The 24,936-nt window shown below is 44.7% G+C and overlaps 3 protein-coding genes across 3 annotated transcripts; 1 reads left to right on the top strand and 2 right to left on the bottom strand.

The window, feature by feature from the left end:
* Positions 1-2,516: 2,516 nt before the first annotated feature.
* On the top strand, positions 2,517-5,619 carry LOC112876681 (2-dehydro-3-deoxygluconokinase). Its single transcript, XM_025940843.1, has 5 exons — positions 2,517-3,005; positions 3,568-3,815; positions 3,980-4,271; positions 4,710-4,862; positions 4,976-5,619. Exons 1-5 carry the CDS (start codon positions 2,646-2,648, stop codon positions 5,357-5,359), a joined length of 1,437 nt encoding a protein of 478 aa, XP_025796628.1. The 5' UTR covers positions 2,517-2,645; the 3' UTR covers positions 5,360-5,619.
* A 624-nt stretch (positions 5,620-6,243) lies between these two features.
* LOC112876680 (myosin-binding protein 1-like) lies at positions 6,244-9,830 on the bottom strand. Its single transcript, XM_025940842.1, has 4 exons — positions 9,708-9,830; positions 8,268-9,624; positions 6,823-8,191; positions 6,244-6,551 (listed from the first exon to the last, which is right to left on the bottom strand). Exons 2-3 carry the CDS (start codon positions 9,262-9,264, stop codon positions 6,840-6,842), a joined length of 2,349 nt encoding a protein of 782 aa, XP_025796627.1. The 5' UTR covers positions 9,265-9,624; positions 9,708-9,830; the 3' UTR covers positions 6,244-6,551; positions 6,823-6,839.
* A 6,420-nt stretch (positions 9,831-16,250) lies between these two features.
* On the bottom strand, positions 16,251-24,665 carry LOC112876554 (DNA topoisomerase 3-alpha). Its single transcript, XM_025940685.1, has 24 exons — positions 24,366-24,665; positions 23,273-23,451; positions 23,099-23,171; positions 22,683-22,805; positions 22,494-22,615; positions 22,348-22,420; positions 22,129-22,245; positions 21,920-22,003; positions 21,287-21,466; positions 21,041-21,169; positions 20,081-20,155; positions 19,651-19,740; positions 19,392-19,496; positions 18,907-18,941; positions 18,690-18,819; positions 18,470-18,522; positions 18,294-18,390; positions 18,156-18,194; positions 17,940-18,018; positions 17,754-17,825; positions 17,492-17,575; positions 17,141-17,299; positions 16,942-17,062; positions 16,251-16,703 (listed from the first exon to the last, which is right to left on the bottom strand). Exons 1-24 carry the CDS (start codon positions 24,663-24,665, stop codon positions 16,460-16,462), a joined length of 2,763 nt encoding a protein of 920 aa, XP_025796470.1. The 3' UTR covers positions 16,251-16,459.
* Positions 24,666-24,936: the final 271 nt, after the last annotated feature.

Below are 24,936 nucleotides of genomic sequence, written 5' to 3'. Positions count from 1 at the left end.
TTGCGAGCTGAATTAATTAGTCCATGATTTGATCATATTGTGCTATAAGTCTAATTAGTTCATGATTTATTCATGTCGTGCTGCAGTAAATATGTGCTAATGATGGATTATTAGACTTAATAGATTCATCTTGTAAATTAGTTCTGGCTTATGCAATTAATTTTATAAATAGCTCATATTTAGTCATTCTAATTGGCATCTAAATATCTAATATAATATGAACTAAAAATTAATGTCTAGATCCAAATATCCTCGCGGCAAGATGACCTACTGACCATGCATGGATCGATCGTACGCTATCCATACTCAGCGTTCGTTCTTCCACAGGAGGCCCACGGTCTGGTCTTTATTAATTTCCACTTTCCATAATTCCATTTATCGATTTATTTATGCTCATGCTCCGTTGTCGTATGGGCACCACAGCGACGGAATTCGGGCACGAGCTACGAAAGGCCTGTTGTGACAGTAGGCTAGGCCAAGGGCAATTCCAACCTATAGAATATATAGTATATATAGATAGTGTCTATTTTACTGTATCATCAATATATTATCTTTCTTTAAGAACTATACTCCATATCTCATCATGTCTTGGTGTGAATTACTATTGAACTCATTCTCTTTTCTCCACCTATCATATTTGTTCTCCATTTGTTATAAGACTCCACCTCACTCCTATCCATTTGTTATAAGACTCCACCTCACTCCTAGTTAGAGGCGGAGCTAGAAAAACTCTCCAACCCAAGCTAGACCAATAAATAAGTATTGGATTGACTGAAATATGTTAAATCCTACTGCTTTGGTCTAAACAATATAATGGATTTACCTTGTATGAACTGAGTTGGGCCCATGCTGCAGCACGCCCAACACGGATCTTAGCTCCGCCACTGCTTCCAATGTACAACGTGTAGCGTTTATCGTATTAATTTACGTGTTGACACTAGATCTGCATGATATCCAGTTTCTTTCTATCTCCACTTTCTCTTATTTATTATGGATAGTGCCAAGTTCTATATAGCAGTATAATTAATACTATAAAATCATCCTACAAGCATCAGGGATGTTCCAAGCCGCTCTGGGCCTCGTCCCAACTCCGATCCAAGGAGTCAAGGACACAACTATCAGCGTAGGTCAATGTGCCTATCTCTTTCTCTTCTCCAAGGACCGAGGGTCAGCTGAGGTCACCACAAAGCATGTCGGTCAAGAACATCCATAGCTTCCATCGCAGTGCACAACAAAGCATGCGTTGCGTTCCCACCCAGCATCGCGGCATTGGCACCCCACCAGTGCACTGGAAATCAGCGAGACGACCGCGCGCGGTGACTGGTCCCCCGTGCCGGATCGCAGCGCAAGGAATTCACCGTCGGTCAGTTCGCGAGCGTCACGGGTGTTGGGCCGGACCGGATGCGGCCTATGTGTGTGCCGGCCTGATATCAAACTCGTCGTGGGACGGGCCACATGTTAGGGGGGCGAGAGGAACCGTTTCGTCTGGCAGCACGCTGCGAGGGAAAAGATCTACTTTGCAGTGTGCCTGTGTCCGTTCCGTGTCATTTCTTTCATGTATATCCATCTATCTATATGTACCGATGCTTTTGTGCTTCACAAGTTGGGTAGCCTACCTACCATAGAATGTGATTCCCTCGTTTTTCTTTTCTTTTCTCATTTTCCTTTTTAAAGGCCACACTTTCTAGGCTATACAGACACTACATGCGGACGCAGGGATAATGCATACGCACGTTCTTGATCTCAAGTAAGCTTAAAATCATCTCCGGAAGATTAATTATCTCGCGTATCCTATATACTTTCTATCTCCATCACTAATAATACTTTTTGCAATTTTTAACAAGTGATGTAGCAGATTACTCAAATGGCAGGGTAGAGGAAGGTATCCCCTTACATTTGAATAAAAAGGAGTCACTAAAAATATTTTGATACTAGGGATGAAATTGTAATTTGCTGGAGCACTTTCCATTACTAAAAGGATAATTTTTTAATATTAAGGAGAGAGATGAGTAATTGCTGGAGAAGCTCTAATGCCATTAGTGCTCATTAATACAAGGCGGTGATTAGAAACTCACACGAAACATCAAGTCCTCTCGCCAGGCCACGGGTAGAAACACTCAAACCGACGGATCCATCATTCATCTCTCTTCGTCTCAAAGCTCCGTATCTTTTGCAATTTGATTCTTTTTCTGAAAAAATTTCACGTTTAGACTTCTAGGCAACGTAAACTTAACTTTAGACTCTGGGTTGGCACTATGACTCACTACGCCGAACTAACACTTCTCGGCGCCGTGACTGATGGTGCCGAAGTGTCTGCCCCCTGTTGCACGAGGTAGTTAAGTTGGTGCCGATAGGGAGCGTAGACACCTCGGCGCTATGAGTTACGGCACCGAGACGTATGGTGCCGACTCTTAGAATTTAAAAAATTTTCAGGAAAAAAAGCTAAAATGCAAAAAAATTCGGTCAAAGCTCACACTGCTCACCCCATCCGGCCATCCTCTTCCAATTTTGCGGGTTCCCTCGCTGGGCGGCTGGGCCTCTGGCTGGCCGCGTCGTTCGTTCCAGCCCTCCATCCACCCCGACCCCGCCCACCTGGCCACCTCGGGCGCGGCCTCCTCTCCCCTCACTCCAAATCTCCTCTCCCCATGGCGCTCCAAACCCTAAACCCTCACCGGCACCCGGCCGCCGCCTCCCCGACCCCGGCGCCCGTCCCGCGCCGCGGCCACTCGCCGCAGCCCATCCTCCACCTCCCGCCCCGCCGCCGGCTCGCGGGCGGCGCCGCCCGCCCGCGCGCCGTCGCGGCCGCCGTCTCGGGGGCCGTCAACGAGGCGCGGAGGCGGGGGCGGCCGCCGCACGGGGCCGGGGAGGGCGGGAAGGAGGCGGACCTCGCCACGCTCGGGAACCTCTGCGTCGACGTCGTGCTCAGCGTGCCCCAGCTCCCGCCGGCGCAGCGGGAGGAGCGGAAGGCATACATGGAGCGCCTCGCAGCCTCGCCGCCTGATCAGGTCGGACACCTTGGATCAAATCGTTGTTGTTGTTGTTGTTGTTACAAAAACTAGGGTTCTCGAGCTATTCGTTGATTGGATTTGGTGTTAGATACGGACATGATGTGATGAAACAGAAATATATGAGCGTTAGCTTTTGATTATATTTTTTTAATTCGGCTACAGATTCCTCTTTGTCGTCTGGGAGGCTTACATTAGTTTCACTTTATGTCGTTATTCTTTAGCTGTATTTAGCATTAGATTGAGTGGTGGAGAATGATTGGGAACTTTCAGTGACAACTAGATGTTGATGGCTTAATATGGATAAGCTTGTAATCAATGTCTATGTTTGTGAGGTTAATTGCGGGGGAATGGAGCAGGAAAAATGTAGTAGCTATATTTTTGGTTGCTAGTTTCTGGCAAGATCTATCAGCTCGGGAAATGCAGAGAACTGGTTGTTATGTTTATTATTCTACCATATAAGAACACCATGACCGATTTGTGTCAAATGCTCCCTGAACCACATGATGCAATACCCGGTTGTCATATGTTCTTAACGTTTTGTATTCTTTAACTTGAACAGAAATTTTGGGAGGCTGGTGGGAACTGCAACTTAGCCTTTGCCGCAGCTAGGCTTGGGCTTCGCTGTTCCACGCTGGGGCATGTAGGAGAGGAAATATATGGGAAATTCCTTCTTGATGTGCTTCAGGCAGAGGGTATTAGTGTTGTTGGGATGCTTGAGAATGCTGACGCTACTGCATGCCGTCAGGCCTATGAAACACTTCTATGTTGGGTTCTTGTAGACCCATTTCAGAAACATGGTTTCTGCAGGTTAGAGATGACAGTTCTCATGCCCTGTGTTTCTTTTGGAAGAAATATTCTTCATATTCTTATTATGCTATTATTAGGGTTCATGTTAGCTAATCTAACTTTTTCAATGGTTTCTTTGCAATGTGCTTGGTCATTTATCAGTGTTGTTGTCTTTGTAATGTCAGCCGTGCAGACTTCAGTGAAGAGCCAGCTTTCAGTTGGATACGTAAACTCCCGGCAGATATCAGGACAGCCATTCATCACTCCAAAATACTGTTTTGCAATGGCTATGCTTTTGATGAATTTTTTCCTGATGTGATCGCATCCTCTATTGACTGCGCAATTGATGCGGGAACATCAGTGTTTTTTGATCCCGGTCCCCGTGGAAAATCTCTCTTAAATGGGACCCTGGATGAGCAGAGAGCACTTGAGCATGCTCTGAGGCTCAGTGATGTTCTCCTTTTGACATCAGATGAGGTTAGCTGACATACATGCAACTGTAGTTTCCAATTACTAGAGTACTTTATGCAAATTGTCATTATAGTGGGATAATGAATTGATCATTGATCCAGCCTAACACTCTTGTAGCACATTTCTTTACCTGACTGGATTCTCTAAGAAAGGTTGAGTGAGCTATAAATGATTTACATTTTGTGTTTTTTCTGTCTGTTTCTGTTTTGGTTGGTAAAACCTGAATATTTGTCTCTGGCGTTTCCTTTTTCTTTGTTTTAAAAAAGAGTGGTTAGATAAAGATATTGCAAATTCTTCTTTTTTAAAAGATTTAGTATACCACAAAACATTGCTATGCTTTTTAAAAAAAGATTTTAGTTTGCTGAATCTGGCCCTTTTTGGAACACAGCTAAGTTGCATATTTTGTTTTTTACTTATTTCTTTTTTCTCATATTTTTTTGACAGGCTGAATCTCTAACGAATGTCAAAAACCCAATTGAGGCTGGGCAAGAGTTGCTAAAGAGGGGGATCCGCACAAAGCAGGTTGTCATCAAAATGGGTTCCAAGGGATCAATCATGATCACTAAGAATGCTGTTTCCTGTGCACCTTCTTTCAAGGTACTCACTGTACTGATAAATAGCCTTCATTTGCGAAGTTTGACGAAAGTAATCAAAGTTGCATTCTGATTTATCATACTGTTAATTCTCACTATGCTCCCTGTTTTCATTAGATTAATGTTGTGGACACGGTTGGATGCGGAGATAGCTTTACTGCTGCTATAGCCTTCGGGTTCCTCCATGACTTGCCAGCGGTTAACACACTAACACTAGCAAATGCAGTTGGTGCTGCCACCGCCACTGGCTGTGGGGCAGGCAGGAATGTTGCTCACCTGGATAAAGTACAACAGCTCTTGAGAGAATCCGATCTCAATGAAGACACAGCATGGAGTGAGCTGATTGAAGCAAGCTCTTGCTGTCCTGAGGTCACAGTTCTGTCTAGGACAGCAGTCAATGGTTTCAGTGAGCATCTTGTGCATGTTCCTGTTTGTGATGTAGTTTCCGACCTTCTGCCTATGTTTGAAGCTGTGTCAGAGCGAAGCACTGTCCAGGCTTGAATCCATGCTGAATAGTAGATGGCTGTATTCATTTTGTCATTCATATAGGTTATTCCTTTACCCCCACCATCACGCTGTTTTCAGGTGATGACTGATAGTTGGAGGCTAGCCTCCAGGTAAAGCTATTTGTTGAGAAGAATGCGGTTTGTGAAGCTATTGTTAGCTCTACAGCTGGTGCCATTGGCATGGAATGATGGTAAAATCTGAAGTTTTGTTCTAACCTGAGTGCGATTTGGTGCTCCGAGTGCCTCCCTGGTTCATGAGTTATTTTCTTCTGATTTTTGTGATACCCTGATAGTTCTCTCACTCCTGAGGCTGTTTTACTAGTGTACTGGCACCAAACTTGGTTTTCGTGAGAATTTTAATGTTCACTTCAAGATCGATGCTGCACCTGTATAGATACTGCAGAAGTTTAGATTAGAAATGTATCTCCTATTGAGCAAAACGTTTTTGCGAGTTTAGAGATGAAGGAAATTATCCCAGATGATCTCCCGGTTTGACTTTCTTTGTTCAACCGGAACGCAGGGGCCGGCTACTCGTGACACGGTGCTGGACGCCGTCCGGTTGCTTTCGTTTTCACACTCAGCGCATATTGCTCATGATAGTTTCGCAAATGAAAAACACGTTTTGGGGGCTTTTCATTGCCTATAAGAAAAACTGATTGGCAATCGTCAATAAGATTGCTACAGTATCGGATTGCCTGTCATTTCGTCATACTCAAACCCTTCTATGCTGATCAGGCACAGCTTTCACATTCTGGCATCATCATAGAAAGGCCAACTTCAGACATTCAGAACGTGATGTTTGTGATTTGTGTGGATGTGGGCGTGCTGCAGGACATGCGTCCCAACTCCCAAGTGTCGTGGTGAACTCATCTGCCATGATCACCAGCTGGTTTACTAACTGAACTGATCTCAACAAGGCCTCGAAATTTTAATTACACTGACAAACTAGCTCCTACCTGATGACAATGTACAAGAAATATCTAAGCCGCCCGAGACACTGCTGGAAACTGCGAAATTTGAAGTCACATTCAGAAAGTTCAGGAGGCGCGCATGATCTGTGCTCCCAAACAAAATCACATCCGGAAGATCGTCTGCTGCTGCCATTTCTCAAACCTCCGAGCTGGAGCATTTTTCAACCATGAAGTTTGCCACATGGTGCACTAACAGTAGCAGCTCAGCGGCAGAAACTGAAAGAAAGAGGTTGGATCAAAATGCTTAGATTGGAAACATAATTCGATAAAATGATGAGAGTTACAACTGCGTATTGGAAAAAAAGAAGCAGAAGCAAAAAACCAAAGGTTTATACGATGATACAGCAGTAAGTGACTAAAAGATACACCTACATGACAATCTGGTGAAGATGTATCCTTTGTAAGATCAATGATTCTGAAGTACTACTTTAATCTAAAGCATTCAAAATAATCGTTCACTACTAACAGATAAACTACAAACAATTACCTTCAGAGTGATCAAGCTCATAGCACTGGCATGTCTCTTTGTTCAGCCATGATTCTTCGCAGCTCTCTCAAATGGCTAGTAATCTCCTGGATATATTGCACTCCATCACTGCTGCAATTAAGAGAACTTAGTATTTGCTTGAGAAAATTCTGATCGGCTTCAAGCGCCTTGAATCTAGTATTGAGGAGAGAAATGTCATGTTTAAAACTCGTCAGAGAACAATTTTTTGCATCATCTAATTGGGAACATGAAGGATAACTTGTTTGGTTCTCAACATATTGATTTTCATCGTTTTGTTGAGAAGAAACTGATAAACTAATCATGTGTTCTTGAGGCATTTGAGAAGTCCCCATCTCCGAGTTCTGTAGATATTGGCTGCTGCTCCCTAGGTGATCTCTCAATGGCCCATTCTGCAGAGTATCGTTTGTGCCATCCAAATCAAGTCTATTTATGGAAGACATGTCGATTGTTTCCTCCAATCTGTGTAAAGAATCCAAAATCTTTGCCTTCTCATCTTCAAAATCAAACATGGTATGCCTCATGAAATCTGAGCCATCCAGGACTCCAAATGCTAAAGCTCCATCAGTAGCATTGAAATTTCCAACATCAAATGGCTCATCATGAAGTCTGCTCCGATAACCCTCAAGTTCAGCTTCCAGATCAAGTAATTCTTTCTCCCTTTCTGTAAGCAAGTCGTTTAACTTTTCAATTGCTTCCTGGTCATGATCAGCCTGCTCTTCCATCATCCGGAGATACTGCAGTGCTTCCATGTGCATTCCGGCCTTTTCCTCTTGCAACCTGTTGATCATAGCCATTGCTTCGCTTGCTGCCACCGCTGAAGCACTTCGTTCTGCCTCGAGCTCCTTATAAAGCATACTCATTTTTTTCCTGTTAATCTCAGCCTGCTGCTTCAAGCGATCAATAGAACTTTCACCTTCATCTTCACTAGTGGCATTCACATCAAATGGCTCCAGATTTGAGTTGTTCCTCTCAAGAAATGGGGCCATACCAGTAGCATCATATTGCCTGCACTCATCAATCTGTGTGCTGATTCTGGGGCTTGTAGTCATCTCATTGAGAGGGACATCAAAGCCTCGTGCAGACAATTGTGACAGAAATGTCTTCACCTCTTGATTTGTTTTTGAATTGGTGTCTCTAGCGGAGATTATTTCAGATAAACGAGGAGATTTAAGGTAGCCTCTACTGCCAGAAGCATTCTTTATGCTGTTGTTGCGGTTGACATGAGTGCCTGCACTTGAGCTTGTTCCAGCATTTGCAGAAGCAGCAAAATCATTCATAACTTCCTCATCAGGGCTTCCCGGAACACCCTCAAAAGAATCGCCGACTTCCTCGATACCAACAAGAAAAGCTACAATACAAATTTGACATGCTCAGAAATAGTTCAGGTTAGATAAGGATGACAACATTTTGGACAACGTACGTACTTTTCTCTTTTGGATGCTCTGTACAAGCTTGTTCAGGCATAGCCTTCGGTTGCATGTGGATATTGTTATCACTTGAATTTGCATTGATTTGGCTCCAGTTGATTTCATCCAAACCATGCCCAATAGCACGATCCAAAGATTTTGCAACCTTGGTGCCACTAGACTGACTGTCAGTATCTCTTGCAGTATTCAGCGGTTGCTTGGGCTTCGTCATAACAGTATTATCAGAAGGAAGCATTGACAAGCCGTTGGCACTGGATATCATTTGTTGCAGCTGCACATCACGACTTGAGATGTCAACGGCTACTCCTCTAGCTTCATGAAGTATTGCATGGCCAACATCATCATCACTATCTGAGATGTGAATCTCAGATTCAGAATCGTGGCCAACCTTTAGTTTTCTGTAACCTTCAAAAGCCAAGTGATCAGAGTCGTCATCTGAAGAATGCCCAACACTTGCCATGGCTATGCTTCCTACTTTGCTCATATCATCACCCGGGAACCTGCTATTTGCAACCTCAGATAGCTTGTGTGAATTCCGTGACTTCTTGAACCGCACTGAACAACAAGAGCACAACTGCTTGTGCCTAGATCTTGACTGAGACTTCACCTTCTCCTTAACATTCAAGTTTGTCAGGTTACTAGGCTTGCCATCCGAGGTAGTGCAAGAAAGCAGGCACTTATCGCACATGTCATCAGAACATGCAAGCTTGTTGTGACTCTGGCAATATGATAAACGTGAGATTTCCAGCCTGTGCGCAGCACAAACCAGTTCTTCAGAGAACCAGGCCTTACCAAGTAGAAACCGATCCAATCTCGAGCACAGCATACATGGTGATCTGAGCCTGCACATGCGTGCGAACCTTGTGGCCATGTATGACAGCACGGCGGTCGCAACGAGCATTATGATCAGGCAGCACTCGCTGATGGCATGGCGAAGCAAAGGCCAGAATTGCCGCGAAAAGTTCCGCAGCCTTGCACGAGCTTGTGCAGCCATGGGAAACTCAACGCGCCCCCAATTCGCATGTAGGTTGCTCCAAAATATTATTATCTTTCCAATGAAGTTTCCATCAGTGAGGCACAAGGATACTAAAATCACACCACATTGTTGATGAGGAACGGGCAGTGTTAGAATCTTGGTCACCCATGCCAATCTGTGGTTCCAAAATATGAAAGCTTCCCCGGACAAATTTCACCAATGCAGCAAGAGGCTGCAATTATTTTCACAAACTTCAGGAATGCAGAAGAAGCTGCAATTACCAGGTTGCTTTGAATCGCGTGCCAATGCTCACACAAAATCGATCGGCAATGTTCACACAAAATAGATCGGCAATGTTCACACAAGATCCTCTCTTTCCTGCAAAATAGTTGCATAAATGTAGCATTTAGGTTTTCACATTGGCACTTCAGATTCGAAGGGGAATGCATTTCGGAACATACCTATGCAGATCTTCGATCAGGAAGCTGCGTTTCCCTAAATCACCGATTTGGAAACATAAGGCAAAGAACGAAATCGATACAGTGGAATCAACCAAAAGGTCCAGAAGTGTGTGTGTGCGTGCGTGGGGGGGGGGGGGGGGGAGAATTCCCGAGAAATTGGGGAAAAAATGTTTCTGGTTGCAAAGCGGAGGCAAAATGGCTCCCCCTCTCTCGGAACAGATGTCCGCCGTCTCCTCCCTGAACCCCGCATTTCTCTCTCTAGCCTTTGCATGTGATGTGAGGCTGAGAGATTTAAGCATGGCCTCCCGTTGCAATAGGGGAAGAAGACCACCCAAGCCTGAAGAAAGAAAGCGAATATGCAGTGGAAAACAGATCATAGCAATAGTGACCATAAGAGACTATATGTTCCTTCAAATCATTTGCTCAAGACATTACACACTATATCGACAGCATGGTGATGCTTTTTTCGAAATGAAGTAACGTTTGGTAGTGCTACTGTGAGCATGTGAGATGCACATTACTAGATCTTCTTTTATCGTTGTAGCAAAAAACCAATGAAACTCCAAGGTGCATCTAGTTTAGTTGACTCAAGTTTATTCCGAACCTACCTCAACCTGCTTGTGAAGCAAAAGTTTCGCGGAAGCATTTTTTTTTCAAGGATATTCACAAAAGCTAAGCTTGCTCTAATCATGGCAAATAATAATATATATAATATGAAATATATTTTTCATATGTGGTCGTAGAAATAAAATGATGCATGCATTTCAATTATGAAAGCAAAAGGTATGGTGTAGCCTTGGGAGCTCAGTGCTCAGTTCGTACAAGGTCCTAGAGGTGATCAGCAGAATCTAGCTAGCTTGCCATTTGGTCCGACGCCGCGCCCATAAAGAATCCAGCTAACATGTGTGATACATGCTGTTGGCTTCTTCGTTCAACAACCTTCCAGCAAAATTCCTGCCTACACAAATCAAGAACTGTCATAACAAAACGTGGCATTGCGATTCCCTCATTCACACGGCCATCTTCTTGTGCAGAAATCCAAAAAACGAAGAAAAAAATGCAAGTAAATTACTAGATGAACGGTACCATGAGTCCCCATCGTTTCTCTTTTCACCGCATCCCCCACCACCTGTTTGCTGCGTCTTTCACAGCCCCACGAGAAGAAAAGCTCTCTTTGCTGCAGGCAAGTTTCTTAAACGCCAAGCTTGGAATCAAAACAACTGGCCGGGCAGGCAAGGCCGTGCGATGCAACCCGGCCAGCGCGTCGACGCAGTACGTGCATGCAAAGCAAAAGAAATCCTTTGCTTGGGAATAAAATCATGTACCATGCCTGCATCGTCGCAGCAGGCCTTGGTTCACAGAGAAAGAAAGGCAAGCTTTTTTCTTCAGACGACTCTATGCGTCTTAATCTGCATTACTTCTGCCAACAACACAATTACACCCGACCATTGTTTTGTCATCCTCTTACTACGGATGCAAGTTATATATATTTTCAATTATTGAATCGACCTAAAAGTTGATAAAATGAACTAGAATGACATTCTGCGTAAATAATTTGAGAGGAGAAATAAACTAGAGTGTCGTACCATCGTAACTAGATATCCATTTGCATTCATAGATCTCACTGTTCATATATGGTGGCTACATGATGTTTATCAGGAAGTAGAGCTAGTCATCATGAACTCATCATAGCTCCGACGTGTTCATGCTGGGATGCATGGCTATAAACGTTCTGAGAGGTGAGCAGGCTTGACTTGAACTGGTGGAAGATCGCGATCAAATTGCTAATTTAGGATCTATGTACAATTTCGCTCTGTACTGTTCTTTCATGCAATATATATATATATATATATGTGGTGTGAAAGCGACGGCAGAGAAAGAAGCATCTTGTGTATCACAATCTGCCATAAGGCTGTGGAAAGTACGCACCGACCTTGCCCGGGCGATAACAAGCTTCCCTCCCTGCTTCTCTCTCCTATCTTAATCGTGCATATAAGTCGATCCATGATCGATCTCCTCCCCCCCCCCCCCCCCCCCCCCCCACAAACAAATAAACACACTACTCCTGAATCTACATGAACACACGAGCTTGCTCTCGCCGATCTCTCTCACATATGGCAGTTGAGGGGAATGTTGTCTGGTCGGAGACCTAACACCGCGGATCCATGGAGCATCGCAGCATGGTGGATGGTTTCGGACCAGGCTTCATTCCCCCCAACTCAACTCTTCTCCCTTCTCCGATCGAATCACCGAGGACGACGATGATCTTGTCAAGGACGACAAAACTCCCTACCAACAGATCCCATGGTCTGATGAACCACGCACCACCACAATTCCTCAGTAAGACAGTAAGCGTTTCCTTGATCCTGTCCTGTATAGAATTATCTCAGCTAGCTTGTTTGATACTGTCAGACTGTCACCACTGAATATTGGAACGTTTCGTTGGTTTGTAACTTCACTGGTCTGCTTAGTCGTTTGGCCTCTAATTCGCTAGTTCATACTTGCTCCAAGTTTGACGATTTTCCAAAGACAACTATTTTTCCATTGTCTCTTCTATTATCACATTGGCTTTTCAGGTTTTCAGAATTTATAATTGTATAAATCTAGGCCTAATAATGCCTGAAGTTTCTTTTTCTTTTCCATTTGTCAGAGTGAGTGAGTGAGAGAGAGAGAGAGAGAGAGAGAGAGAGAGAGAGAGAGAGAGAGAGAGAGAGAGAGAGAGAGAGAGAGAGAGAGCATAATACCTAAACATGAAGCCTCTTTGGCACATAATTACATAGATACAGAAGCTCATGGTAACATGCAAACTGAAGTAACAAGATCGCTGGTGTACTTCAATACAGTATATATATTTCTTGGTGAGAACTAGCTTTATATTACTAGGTGGGCGTGGGCAATGATGACTGCAAAGTTTAGCTGGGTTGGTGTCGTCCTCGTTACGAATCTTTCCGATCATGGAAAGATCGCTTCCAAGATTTTTCATGCGTGGCGACGGAAGCATCTCTGCAAAGCCATGCCCGCTGCCGACACCATTTGGTGCGGCGGTGGAACCCAATGCAAGCACCTACTCATGCAAAAACCCATCATTTTTGTTCCATTCTACCTTCAACGGGATTAGATTCCGGATCCGAATAACAAAACCTATATGCCTAAACTTAACATAAATTTCAGGTCATCAGAAAAGGATAGACTACTACATCAAGATGCATTTGAAATCCCTAAAAATTGACCCCATGATTTTTTTTTGGGGGAAATAAACATTATGTCCAACTTCACATGTTCCTTCAAGTCATAAATTCCTGTGTTTTTTATGCGTTGCATCTAGACAGTTCTTTTGGCATTTGCCTCAATCATCAACTTCTTGCATTCTGAATTCCCACTGAATTACAAGTGTCAGGGCATTCCAATACTCCATTTCTCTTACTCATGCATGTGAAAGTCAAACAGCTCCTAGTTAACCATCTGTGTAGCTCGATCGGTAGGATTATGACAATGATGTGACGCACTGTAGTTCGTACTAGCTAAATATGTATAGCGTGTAGTGATGTAACAGTCACGCGATTGCGACTTGACAAGAACAGTGGGTATGATGGTAACAGTGCAAGGAAAAAGTGATGCCTTGATCCTGTTTTTCCGCTGAACTTTTGACTAGAGAAAATCTCCAACTCCAGTGGGCGATAAAATTCCGAAGGGGCAATGAGGATCGCAAGTGTTCGGAGGAGGAGCTTTACAAGGACGTCCTCACCGCATGAACTTTTCGAAGGTACCATCATTTGATCATCGCACAAAGCACTCGGGCCGTGACATTTTTCAACGTCAAGTTTGAGCAAGCTGCTAGCACCTTTATTTATTTTCCTCCACCGCTGTGATATCGATCCCCCCAGCACGTGCTGGTGGCAAGCCTTGATGCAGTCACCGGCTCACCGCTGAGCGTGCCTCTGCGGTCGACGTAGCAGACCGGCCAGATACTTTTTTTTTTTGAAGGGTCACCGGCCAGAAACTGGCACGGGGAACCCCCCAGCGTCATCCTCATTGTTTCATGGCGATCGAACTCATGCGGTGGTTCAGTCCTGCTGCTGCCGCGACATGGTAGGCGGTGGAATTCACGGCAGCCTGATGGCGATATCCCAGGTATGTCGCGGCGAAGGCGATAGACGGGAACGTCTAGGTGGAGACGACGACGAGCACGAAGTGCGTCTGGCCCACGAACACCGCGCGGCTGCCGAGGGCCGAGGCTCCTCCGTGGCACCAGCCTCTTCCCGGAGATTCCACCTCCAGCAGCTCCAGCAGTCAGGCAGATCACGAGGGTGGGCGGGGAAGTGGAGTCGTCCAAACCGGCGCCGTCGATCTGTTGGCTTTGCCCTCACTCACACACTCGCGATCAGCTCGCCGGAGTTGGAGACAACACACAGGATTTGCCGGCGACGAACGCCGCGGAGCACAAGCTCCTGTATCTTGGCTTGTATTGATAAAAATGGACTCGGCAAGAATCGTGAACTAGGAGTACATGGTGTATTTAACCACCAGGGACGCACCATGGAGCACACCTCCACTCACCCGGCCTTCACGCCATGATTAGCACGACGCGCTCAACAAACACCGTGAGAGCCATCCGCTCATCTCGGACTATGTGGCTTCTTCTGTGCTGACCGACTCCATGCACGCATGCACTCCACAGACTTCTAACTGCTTACGACTCTATCCCCACAGCAGCCTGGGCACAAACATGTGCACGTACTGCACCTAGACTCCAACACGATCAACAGCCGTGATCCAAACTGCAACAGGCACGCACACATGATCCTCGACTCCAGAACGTGTCGCACCTGCGCGGCGCGCCCGACCTCGCCGCAGCCTTCATGCTGGCGCCCACGCGCACGAACACAACACGACACGTAACACACACGGACTCATGCACGCCCGGAACAGACCATGGCGTGATTATTCCTAACACGATCAACATTGGGATAAGGGTGACTTGGGTTCCTGGGCGGCGCGGCGGCGACGATGCTGGAGCGGGAGATGGCGGGGAGCTCGGTGACGGCGTTGCTGCGAGAGTCGAGGAGGCGAACGACCTTCGTGGGCCTGTGGTAGAGGACGAGCAGGCTGTCCGCGGCGCCCAGGTAGCGGTGGGCAAGCTCACGATCAATCTCAAGTATCCATGCCCGTCGTCGCTTCTTTCTTTCTGGCAGCTCCCGCCTCCCGGACTCCGCCTTCATCGGCGATTCTTGGGGCAGCTGACTTCCTGGCCGGCGCCGCGCGCGGCTCGTGGGAGCTTTGCGCAGGAACGCTCCAACAGCGCGTCGTCGAGGGGGACGGAACGCGCGCGGCCCGTCGCGGGAGGAAGACGAAGGGGGCCGTCACTGCCTGCAGTTGAACGCCACGTCGATCCTGACCGTTTTCATTTACCGTCCACCCTGGACGGTAAACGAAATACCGCCCGCCTCCTGTGCACGCCGGCCGGCGCCATAGCCGGCAGCCACGCCGTGCTAACCTCCACCGCCAGCTCCCCTGGGCCTAAGACGGTGAGAGGCGTGTTTCAGACCGCCAGGGAGAAGGCGGCGCCATCGATGTGCTTAAGGATGAGAGGAGGGCGCCGAAACCGTCGCGGCGCCGCGGTTCGGCGCGCCAGGCCGGGCGCCGCGAGCGTGGGCACCGTCGTCCGTGAGCTGCTGCGCATGCTGGTAGAGCTACTCGCTCAGATGGATCAGAGGCGCGTTCAATGGCTAAGGCGGCTCGTGCTCCATCGTAGAGACGGATTTTCTGGAGGCTTGCCGCGGTCGGACGGCTGGACCGGTGGAGTTCTCGCCGCCGGACAGGCGGCAGAAGCGGGTCGGTCGTGAGAGCTTGGAGATCACCGTGGATAGTTGGGCGGCGGGGAGCAACGCAACAATGCTGAGGCAGCACGGGGAAAGCGGAGAGGGCCTCGCTACCATCCGCACGAGGAACGGGAGCAAGACACCGAGGGAGGCCCCGGTGGCCAGGTTCAGGAGGCGGCGCCGGGGTGTGGGGTCGGGGCTGATGCTGAGCACGACCGAGTTGCAGGGGCGGAATCGCCTGTCCGTCCTGCGCGCGGGTCGTCGGTATGCTCGCGCCACGGCTTGCACACGGCGCGGAAGCGGACTCGCTTACTCGGCCACATCCAGCGAGGGCAGACGGCCAGAGATCTCGCCGACGAGGTCAGGGCATCAGGTTGGCCCAGTCCCTTCATTCCTCAGCGCCGACGGCCACCGGATCGACGGCGTGCGACATCTCCATCGCCAAGCGCCCGGAGGATTTGGCAAGCAGGGGCCGCCGCGCTCGTGTCATCATCCCGTCGACCCAACCAGGGAGACGCCCGGCGGCTTGCGACGCGTTGGCATCTTTTTTTTTTTTTTTTGAGAACCCGACGCTTTGGCATTTGCTACGCCTGCTTCAGGTTATTATATATGGCCCAACGTGAAATTCTTCAGGTATACACGATGGGCCGGGGAGGCTTCCTTTCATGGGCCCCGGGCGGTTACCCTCCTAGCGACAGCCGCTTAGGCTTTTCTTGATCTCTAGTCCATTTCTGACTTATTCCATGCAATCATACCTATATACAAAGTAGTAATAGACACATTTGTTTAGTTGTATAGAAGATCACCCTGAGCAGGACAGGTGCGCATGAATCCTAATCTATGCACCTCGTGCATGAAAATCATCTGAAGGGTTCAGCCTTTGGCGAAGAATGCCAGTCTATGTACACGCATAGCGCGCAAAGTTCCTGGTAACTATCTCCGGTTCGGGCAGGCGTTGGCGAAGTGGGAAGGATCGCCGCAGGTAAAGCAGCAGCCGGACACGGTGTCGCCCGTCGCCGAAACGAACATCCCACCGTCAGCGTTACGGCCTCTGCCCCTCCGGCCTCGGGTTTGGGCGCCGCCTCTGCGTCCTGCAGATGCAGACGCAGGCGCCTGCCTGCTGCTACCACGCCCGCGCCGGCCTCTCGTCGTAGCGGTCTCCAGTTCGTCTTCCCATCTGCGTCAGGCAAGAGGGAAAAGAGTCAGGCAACTCATGCAAGTAGAATCTTCCGCGACATGGCAAACAAAGTTTACTAGCACGAACCTAAAGTTTGTCTTTTAAAAAATATGAACCATTCAAAATCCAAAACAATTTGTTTACTACATATATAAGCAAGTTATGACACCCTTGTCGGACCAGCTGCATAATTAATGATATGCCACAGGCATAGCACGGAGTCGTGAACATCACGTACTTAAAGAAGCCACAGCCAGGATCTTGACATTTATAGAATTTCCTCCCCCTGTTAGCATCTGTATTAGCAATCCGCAATATGCAAGGTTCTCCACATGAAGTGCACAGCACTTGACCTGCATCTGAATGCAACTCGAGATAAGGTAGCAGCTAGGAGTATGTATATCATTGTGGAATAATTAGCACAAATAGTCAGATACCTGATGCGTTACTTGGGTTTTGGGTATGGGTTGAACGGAAACCTTGAGAATGCATAACCGATGGGTTCTCATTATTAAGTTGGCCTGCTGGACGAAAATTAGTATGTAAATCCTGCCTTGGAGGCCCCTGCCTTACACCATTCGGAGTCTGTCCTCTTGCTGTGAAGTAATATGGTCATAAAAGGAAATTAATATTTTAAAACAGAAGTTACACCCATTCTTTTAGTAGCATAACGTGGAGACTGGAGACAGATGAGATAGGATCAACAAAACAAGTACATCTCATTTAGAGAAGAAAAAAAGAATATGAGCCCACATATGAATCAGGGAGTAGGGACAAGCATCACAAACCTGGAGTTGCAGCCTGGCTACGACTTCCGAACCTACTTATCTCCATAAGCTCTTGGAGTATATCATCACATCCGCCCACACAACCTATATCAAACAATGGCCATAAGCACACGGATAGAGTTGATGAGTTGATTCTCTTAAGTTTACGACAGTGCTGTGCTCCCAATACTCAAATAGAACCGCACAGCATAGAAAACCATAAGTCTATGGCCATAAAAGAAAAAAGAATTAAATTGTGGACTATGCATTTAGGACAGTTTACCTAGGTGATCAACATCGAAATTCGGTGGAATATCCCTCCGACGGAACTTAAATTGGATCTTGTAAACAGGGCCTGTAAATGTGAGTTGTCATACCATTTAAGGAAATGGCAAACAAACAAATTAATCAAAAACCAACACAAGTCAAGCTCCTAGTGCTATATCACAAATGGAACTCTAAAGATGACCTGGTGTGCAGATAGGACAAACTTGATTAGTGACAGATGCTTCTGAAATAGATCCTGGGAGCCATACCACGTTTCTACACTGAAAATTCAATGAGACTATTAATATCAAAATAGTTACTGAAGTTCACATATTTGTATCAGTGGTTGTAAAATTCTACATGACATTTTCCTGCATGCTAAGGTAATTTAGTTCTATCAAAAGACCACGTTACTCACTTGTGGATAACTTCGGCACCCAACCATAAATTCACCAGTCTGAGAGGGAAAAAAAAGCAAAGCACAGAAATGAATGAGGGTGACAGCCAATTTCTCTAGAAAAACAAACAAAGAAAGAGTCATAGGAAGACAACTTACCTGCCTTTGCTTCAGCACCATTTCAGATTCGTGGCACGCAGGACATGGCCTCACAGCCTCTACTGGATTTTGTGTCTCATTTATAGGCCTACTAGATCTACAAAAGAAAAAGGCAAATTCAAGCTAATAGGCCATAAAAGTAAAAAAGAATGACGTTAGTTTCCAAAATCAAACACCTCGCAAAGAATGTCCCCATTGCATCAAGGAGCTTCGCTTTGTTCACCCTTGCCTGCATTAAACCAACGACCATCGTGCAATCAAATTACAGTATATAAATTCAGACTAACTGTAGCTAAACAAAGTAGTGACAATACCGTTGCTTTTCTTGTTTTGTTATGGTTTTAGTATTACAATATTTTGTAATGTACCACGGAACACTAGAAATTCACAACTTACATCAAGAAAGCAAGCCTTCATCTGCTGCAAACAACTCTCGAGTACTTCTGATTTACTCTTTGTACCTATGCTTACTGATTTCATATCAGCTTCCATCATTGATCTTAAATAAGGCTTCCAAAGCTCATACCTAAAAAATAGTGTTTGAGCCAGCATTAAGCAAGCATATATCATCGTATCAGATTCATAAATTGCAGCAATTTTAGAATCAACTCACCCCATTTCATCATAACCCATCACCAGTGCCTCACCCTGCATTTTGCCCAACGAATTGGAAGTTTGTTTTAGACAAATGGAGGTATGTTTAAGAAGACAAACACACTCAAAAGGTGGCCACGTTACTCATTAATGATTAGCCTGAACTGGATTAGAACATCCAAGTGCAGCATGAAAAGTACGCATCTCTTACGTAAGCGAAATGTAAAAGTTTGCTTTCAGACATCAAATAACAATAACCCCATGATGGTAAGAGTACTTTCCACACAAAATCAGTGGATTTAACAAAGCAACGCCTGCATCTATTAATACGGACAATATGGTACAGAGTATTCTAGTCAAATCAGAATTAAGATAAGTATTTACTCTTTTTAAGAAACAAACATTCCACAGTGGAAACATATAATTGAAAGAAAAAAAAGATCAGATAGGATATTACATGACATCAACATGCAAATGTATAATAGGCTACCAAGGGATACATACAAGATTTGTCGGGGAGAAACGTGTGTTTTCATCTTTGGTTGCATAACAACGGTCAAGCAACTTCTTTATGTGATCATGCATGGTTGCATCAGTGCCAATTCCTGCCTGGAAATAGAATTGAAAAAAGGGCCAAATTTGCATGATTTTAAATTCTAGATAGGTAGATTCAGTAAGTGGAACAATCCAGCAATTCTGGATATGTAGTTATTGCCACAGAAAAAGAATATATCATAGGTTAAAAGAAGGATTTTTTTTGTACTTTATCCATGCAGCTAAGAAGGTCAGCTTCAGCAAGAAGAGGGGGTGGCCGAGTCACTCCAGAATCAAGTGTTAAAGTTGTCGGAACAAACTGCATGATTTCAAGCCGATAGTTCACATCAGTTTTGTATTTGATTAAATAGGATACAAAATGTTGGAGAGAATAACCATTCTCTAAATCAAATCAAGCAACTAGCCATAAATCTGTTGTGATCAACAAATATTGAGCGACTTCATAAATATTGCAATCAATTATACACTGCTGCATAACATCATCAGTAATATGAATATACAACCATATTTTTAGTTCAAACTATGAATTTATCCGCAGTCTTTAACCAGTTCAATTAAATAATGGCACAATAGAATCTTTGCAGGATAAACAGCTTAACCAAAGAAAATGCAGAGTATGAAATATGATTACAACAAACCTGCTGTCCAATGTTGTACGTTGGAAGTAATGTGCCACCCCATGAGTCAAAGCGATAAACATCCAAATAATTTTTCTACAGAAGAAAGCATTTCTTTTAAAAGAAAGAAAAATAAACAGATCCAGGTGAAGCAGATAATGGAAGCATCTTATTATCAATAGGAATTGTGGTCATAAAACAGAAAAATTTGTTGCCTGCTGAGGTTCCTTGAACACAAGGGTTTCTCCTCTATCAACAGATCACTGATTTACTAATGGACTTGCTCAATACAGATTAATGAGCACTAACAAATATCAGCAAGCAACAGTTATTATCACACATTTATTACTGAAATACTGATCCCATTCAAAAATATCATGTACAGTTTGACCCAGCATGATTGCCATAGTTGAAATTTGATCCTTTTTCTTTCCGCAGCAGATTATGGTAAAAGCTGTGCTCATGTATATTCATATGAAGACACTTTCAAAAATAAAACTAAAAGTACAATTTTTTTGTCATTAGAACTAATTTTCAGTGGATAAAACTAACAAGAGAAAATGCATGTTAGTTGTCCCATTCACATTTTATACAAACTCTCCCTTTTCTTTTCCATTTTCAACAATACTAGAGTAGTTTTGTGTATGAAAATTGGCAAAAACATATTCTTTGAGGGGTTTAGCAGCTTCATGCCCATGCAGAAACAACTATTCAGCCCTTAGAGGCAGTTTCACATAAGAAAATCTGCTAATGTTACATCTCTGTACAAACTAGCCCTATTAGTCCTTACTGATTCCATATTTTAACCTAATCTTACTCTATAAATGTATCAGGCAATGGCAGAAGTAATTTTGAAACAGAACCCTAGAACATGCAGCACAAGAGAAACTGAGTACATATGGCTCCTTGAAATATTGATGGTATTGGTAGCTGATTGAATGGAAGCAACAAAAGAAGAATATAGCAAAACAGGATACTCACAGCAAGTACAACACGCCCTGATGCATTGAACTGTTCACCAGCTATGTCAATTTCAACAGTTGTTTCAGCTCCAACAGCTGGTTGAGAGCAACATGCAAGGAAATGGCGAACAACGAGCTCATATAATTTCTGGACACCAAAAATAAGATATACAAAACTTCATTAGACTTGTATAGGAACCTCTATAAAGAACGAATTTAATCTCTCAGCAAGACTGTCTCTCAGCTGTTTAGTAGCACTACATACATTGTGGTCTGGGCTCCAGTTATTTTCACCTCTTGAAAATTTGGTTGGATGAATAGGAGGATGTGCCTTGTCATCATGACCACCATTGCTGGGATTTCTCCAAAGTCTTTCTTCAGGAGTTAGAAGTCGGTGAGCATATGCTCCCCATACTGGATGCTCCACTTGTTCACGTACAATTGCCTAGGTCAAAGGGAGCCAAATATTTTTAGAAGGTGAAAAGATAAAGCAAGGAAGAGCATAGCTTCAAGATAAATAAATAAATAAGAGTGAGTAATGGTGTAACCACTGCAAGAGACGAGTATGACACAGATTGTTTAGAGTGCATTTTTACAATTTTCCAGTGCGATTTCGTCAATGGCATGCCTACTGATCCATGGACATAATGCAATGAAGATTAACAAGAGTTTACATTCCCATCAATGGAAACAAAATATAGGAAAGATACATGTAAACCAATTGGCTAAGTATATGTTTCTTGTCATCAAATAAACTAGTATTGGCATATTGTTAACTACATCAGTTGTTTTGCAGAATTATAGGCTTAAATAAAAAAATGTAATCAAAATTCAAAATCATCAAGAAAACAAAAGGGAAGAATGTCAACAAGTCACACGAGCAAAATCTCATACTGACATGAAGATCAGTGTTTGGAGAGAAGTTATCAGTTTCTGTCCTTGGATAACTAATGAATCCTGCTTGGTAAAGTTCTTCAGCCACCTGGAATTGAAAGGGATGAGACCAGCAAATAAAACAACCAAATAATCAAGCTACTGAGGTATGGCCATTATTAGATATTGGAACTGGCAAGGAAAAATAAACCAATAAGATGAGATTTTTCAGACCTTCATTGTGTGCTCTGAACTCATTCTGAAGTACCTAGAAGCACGTTTTTGAAGCTCCAGGGTACTTAGTGGATATGGGGGGTATTTTAACTTTTCTTGGTTCCTAACATTTTGAACCTGCAATGAACAAAGATCCATTGTTAAAAATGGTACCCTTGGTTCATGATTATTTGAGTTTCTAACTACTGATATTAACAGAAAAGATCAGAAGGCGCTTACTGTTGCCATTGGTTCTTCCACACACATTTCATAGAGTATAACAGCAGATGGGTAATCAAACAAATGACCACGTCTGCCAAGAACAAGAAAATGTCACATGACTTCCAGAACGAAAATGTCAGAAGAACTTCTAAAGGGCATCTTACATCCAACCAAAAGATGCAGTGCCTTCATCTGAAGTATAAGTACAATTTATTGTCCAGAACTCCTCAGGTTCATGAGCTTGAATCTCCCAGAAACGCTCAACAATGAAACCTAGGGTTGGAAACTTCAATGAAATGAAACTTTAGACAAAATAAAGAATGAGCATACATGTAGTAGCTTTTATGAAGTACCTGACAAGGACCATAGCTCAGAACTAAATTCCTGCCATCCCCAGTGACATCAATTACAAATGCATCTTTTAACAGCATTGTTTGAAACCTTGTGAAGGAGGCACCAATGCGTAGATCAATCTCCTGCAAAAAGTTTCTTATTACTTATCTGAGCTTAAAAATAACAATGAAGAGGAAAGTGCTCATCCATTTGACACAAATAACATAGGCAGAGAAAATATACTAGAAAATCTGCTGCTTTAGATCTTTGATCTTATTATAAAGCTATCAATGTTAGAGGAAACATGCAGCAAAACTTCATCATGGAGCTCAATCAGATTGCCAGAGCATTTTAAATTGGTTGATAGTTGAAAGTTGTAGCTCAAGTACATGAGATATGACTGGCAACATTTAAAGTTAGTGCGAACTCGAATCACCTGTCTTGCATCCACAGCATCTGCAAAGAGTTTGTTGGGTCTGCCAAGATGTTGCACAGATTCATGTATTTCCCTGCAGTTTCATTATGTTTTTTAGACAAACCAATAGGCATGGGCATGAGTTATGACATCATTGCCCTAGAGGAAAAAAGACCATCCATAAAAACCCAATACCTGTCAATCAAAGCTGAGAAATGAGCCCTCCAAATGTTAAGATGACTGTTAGCACCTGTACAAACCTCGATCACTTCATATGCTATGTTCTCACCCTCTCTATCACAATCAAGCCATAGCACCAGCCACTGGCACCTCCTAGCTTCTTCTTCCAAAGTTTGTTTTATAGCCTGCTTGTCCTGCATTTTGGAGGAACAAGTTCATGAATAGAACTCAAGTGTAAATAAACCAAAAAGTTAAACTAACATCAGGACATGCCACGGTTCATATCTATGAAGAAAATAATCTCAATATGTGCACAGCATGACAGCCAAAGACAGGTAACTAAACATGCCAATAAACCCATGCTTGCATGAACAAATTTATCCAAGCAGTAAGAAAGAAGAAGATTACAAGAAAGAAGTAAAAATTGACTGATTGTGTCATCATGACGACACCAAGCACTCTGTTAGCATCCAGTCAACGGCCAGCTATATTAAGGTGGCTGACTATGCCCTGAACTACATGATTGGTGAGAATCATTTGACATCTAGTTGTGTCTCTCCTTTTTAGCTTTTTATATTTACCTGCATGCAATGCAGTTGTTCTGAGTTACGAGCATATCATTATAGGCTAAAACCCTGCAAGGTCTGTATGTCAAATGATTGCATCAAAAAATCCTCAATCTCTATGTAACCTGTTTAAACAAAGGCCTGAGGACTGACTCTACCAAATGGGCTGATCTGCAGTTTTCATGCAACTATCATGCTACGCCTGCAGTCAAAGTTTAACAATTCGTGTTCCTCTACTAATGGGATAGTAACTCCAAATATCGGTTAGTGCACTTGGCACACGATACTGTACACAGCAAACACCAAGCACGCTGTTGGACGGAGTTCACTGTTCACACCTCAGCAAATTCGCGAATGCGAAGCACAACATGACAACAAAATACTGCGGATGCCGACACTAAGACTGTAAGACACCATCACAACGGCTAGGAGCCCACCCACCAACTAATCAAACCCGAACCGCACTAAAGCAGGCCATAACGAGGCGCCCACCATCTGTTCGGCGGAATGCACGGTCGGGACGGAGAGAGCGAGCGGCATACCTGGGGCACGGACTTGCGGACGGGGGCGTGGAAGAGGTCGGCGGGGTCGCAGGAGTGCCAGCGGCGGAACCGTTCTTCGAATTCGAGCTCCATGAGGTGGCCCGTGACGGAGGTGACGAGCATGCGGCAGGCTTGACCGTTGATGGCGTAGTTGAACTCGAAGACGCGATTGTACTGGGACCGCCCCGCCCGCGACTGCATCGAGCCGCGCGACAGGATCTGTGCCACGGCCTTCGCCACCGACGGCTTCTCCGCCACGTTCAGCACGCGGATCGCGGCGCCGCCGCCGCCGGGCTGCATCGCGAGAGGGGGGCGGGCGGCGCGGCGGGGTGTTGGGTTTGGGAACGGTTGGAGAAAGGGCCAGAACGGGCGGGAGGTTTTGAAATTTCCAGTTTGGCGAAGCGGGTTCTTTTTTTGAGAGAGAGAGGCCGAAGCGGGTTCTAATGAAAATGGACTGGGCTGTGAAGCTTAACGGGCCCATCTCAACAGATAGTTTATGGGCTTCATGTGGCCTTCTCAGAAGGCGTGCGTGGTCTCGAAAAAAAAACAGAAAAAGAAAAGGAAAAAGAAG

Source organism: Panicum hallii, chromosome 9 (assembly GCF_002211085.1).
Source record: "Panicum hallii strain FIL2 chromosome 9, PHallii_v3.1, whole genome shotgun sequence".
In the NCBI taxonomy this organism is placed as follows: domain Eukaryota; kingdom Viridiplantae; phylum Streptophyta; class Magnoliopsida; order Poales; family Poaceae; genus Panicum; species Panicum hallii.
Note: the sequence above shows the minus strand (reverse complement) of the source record. Positions and strands in the feature narration are given on the sequence as shown.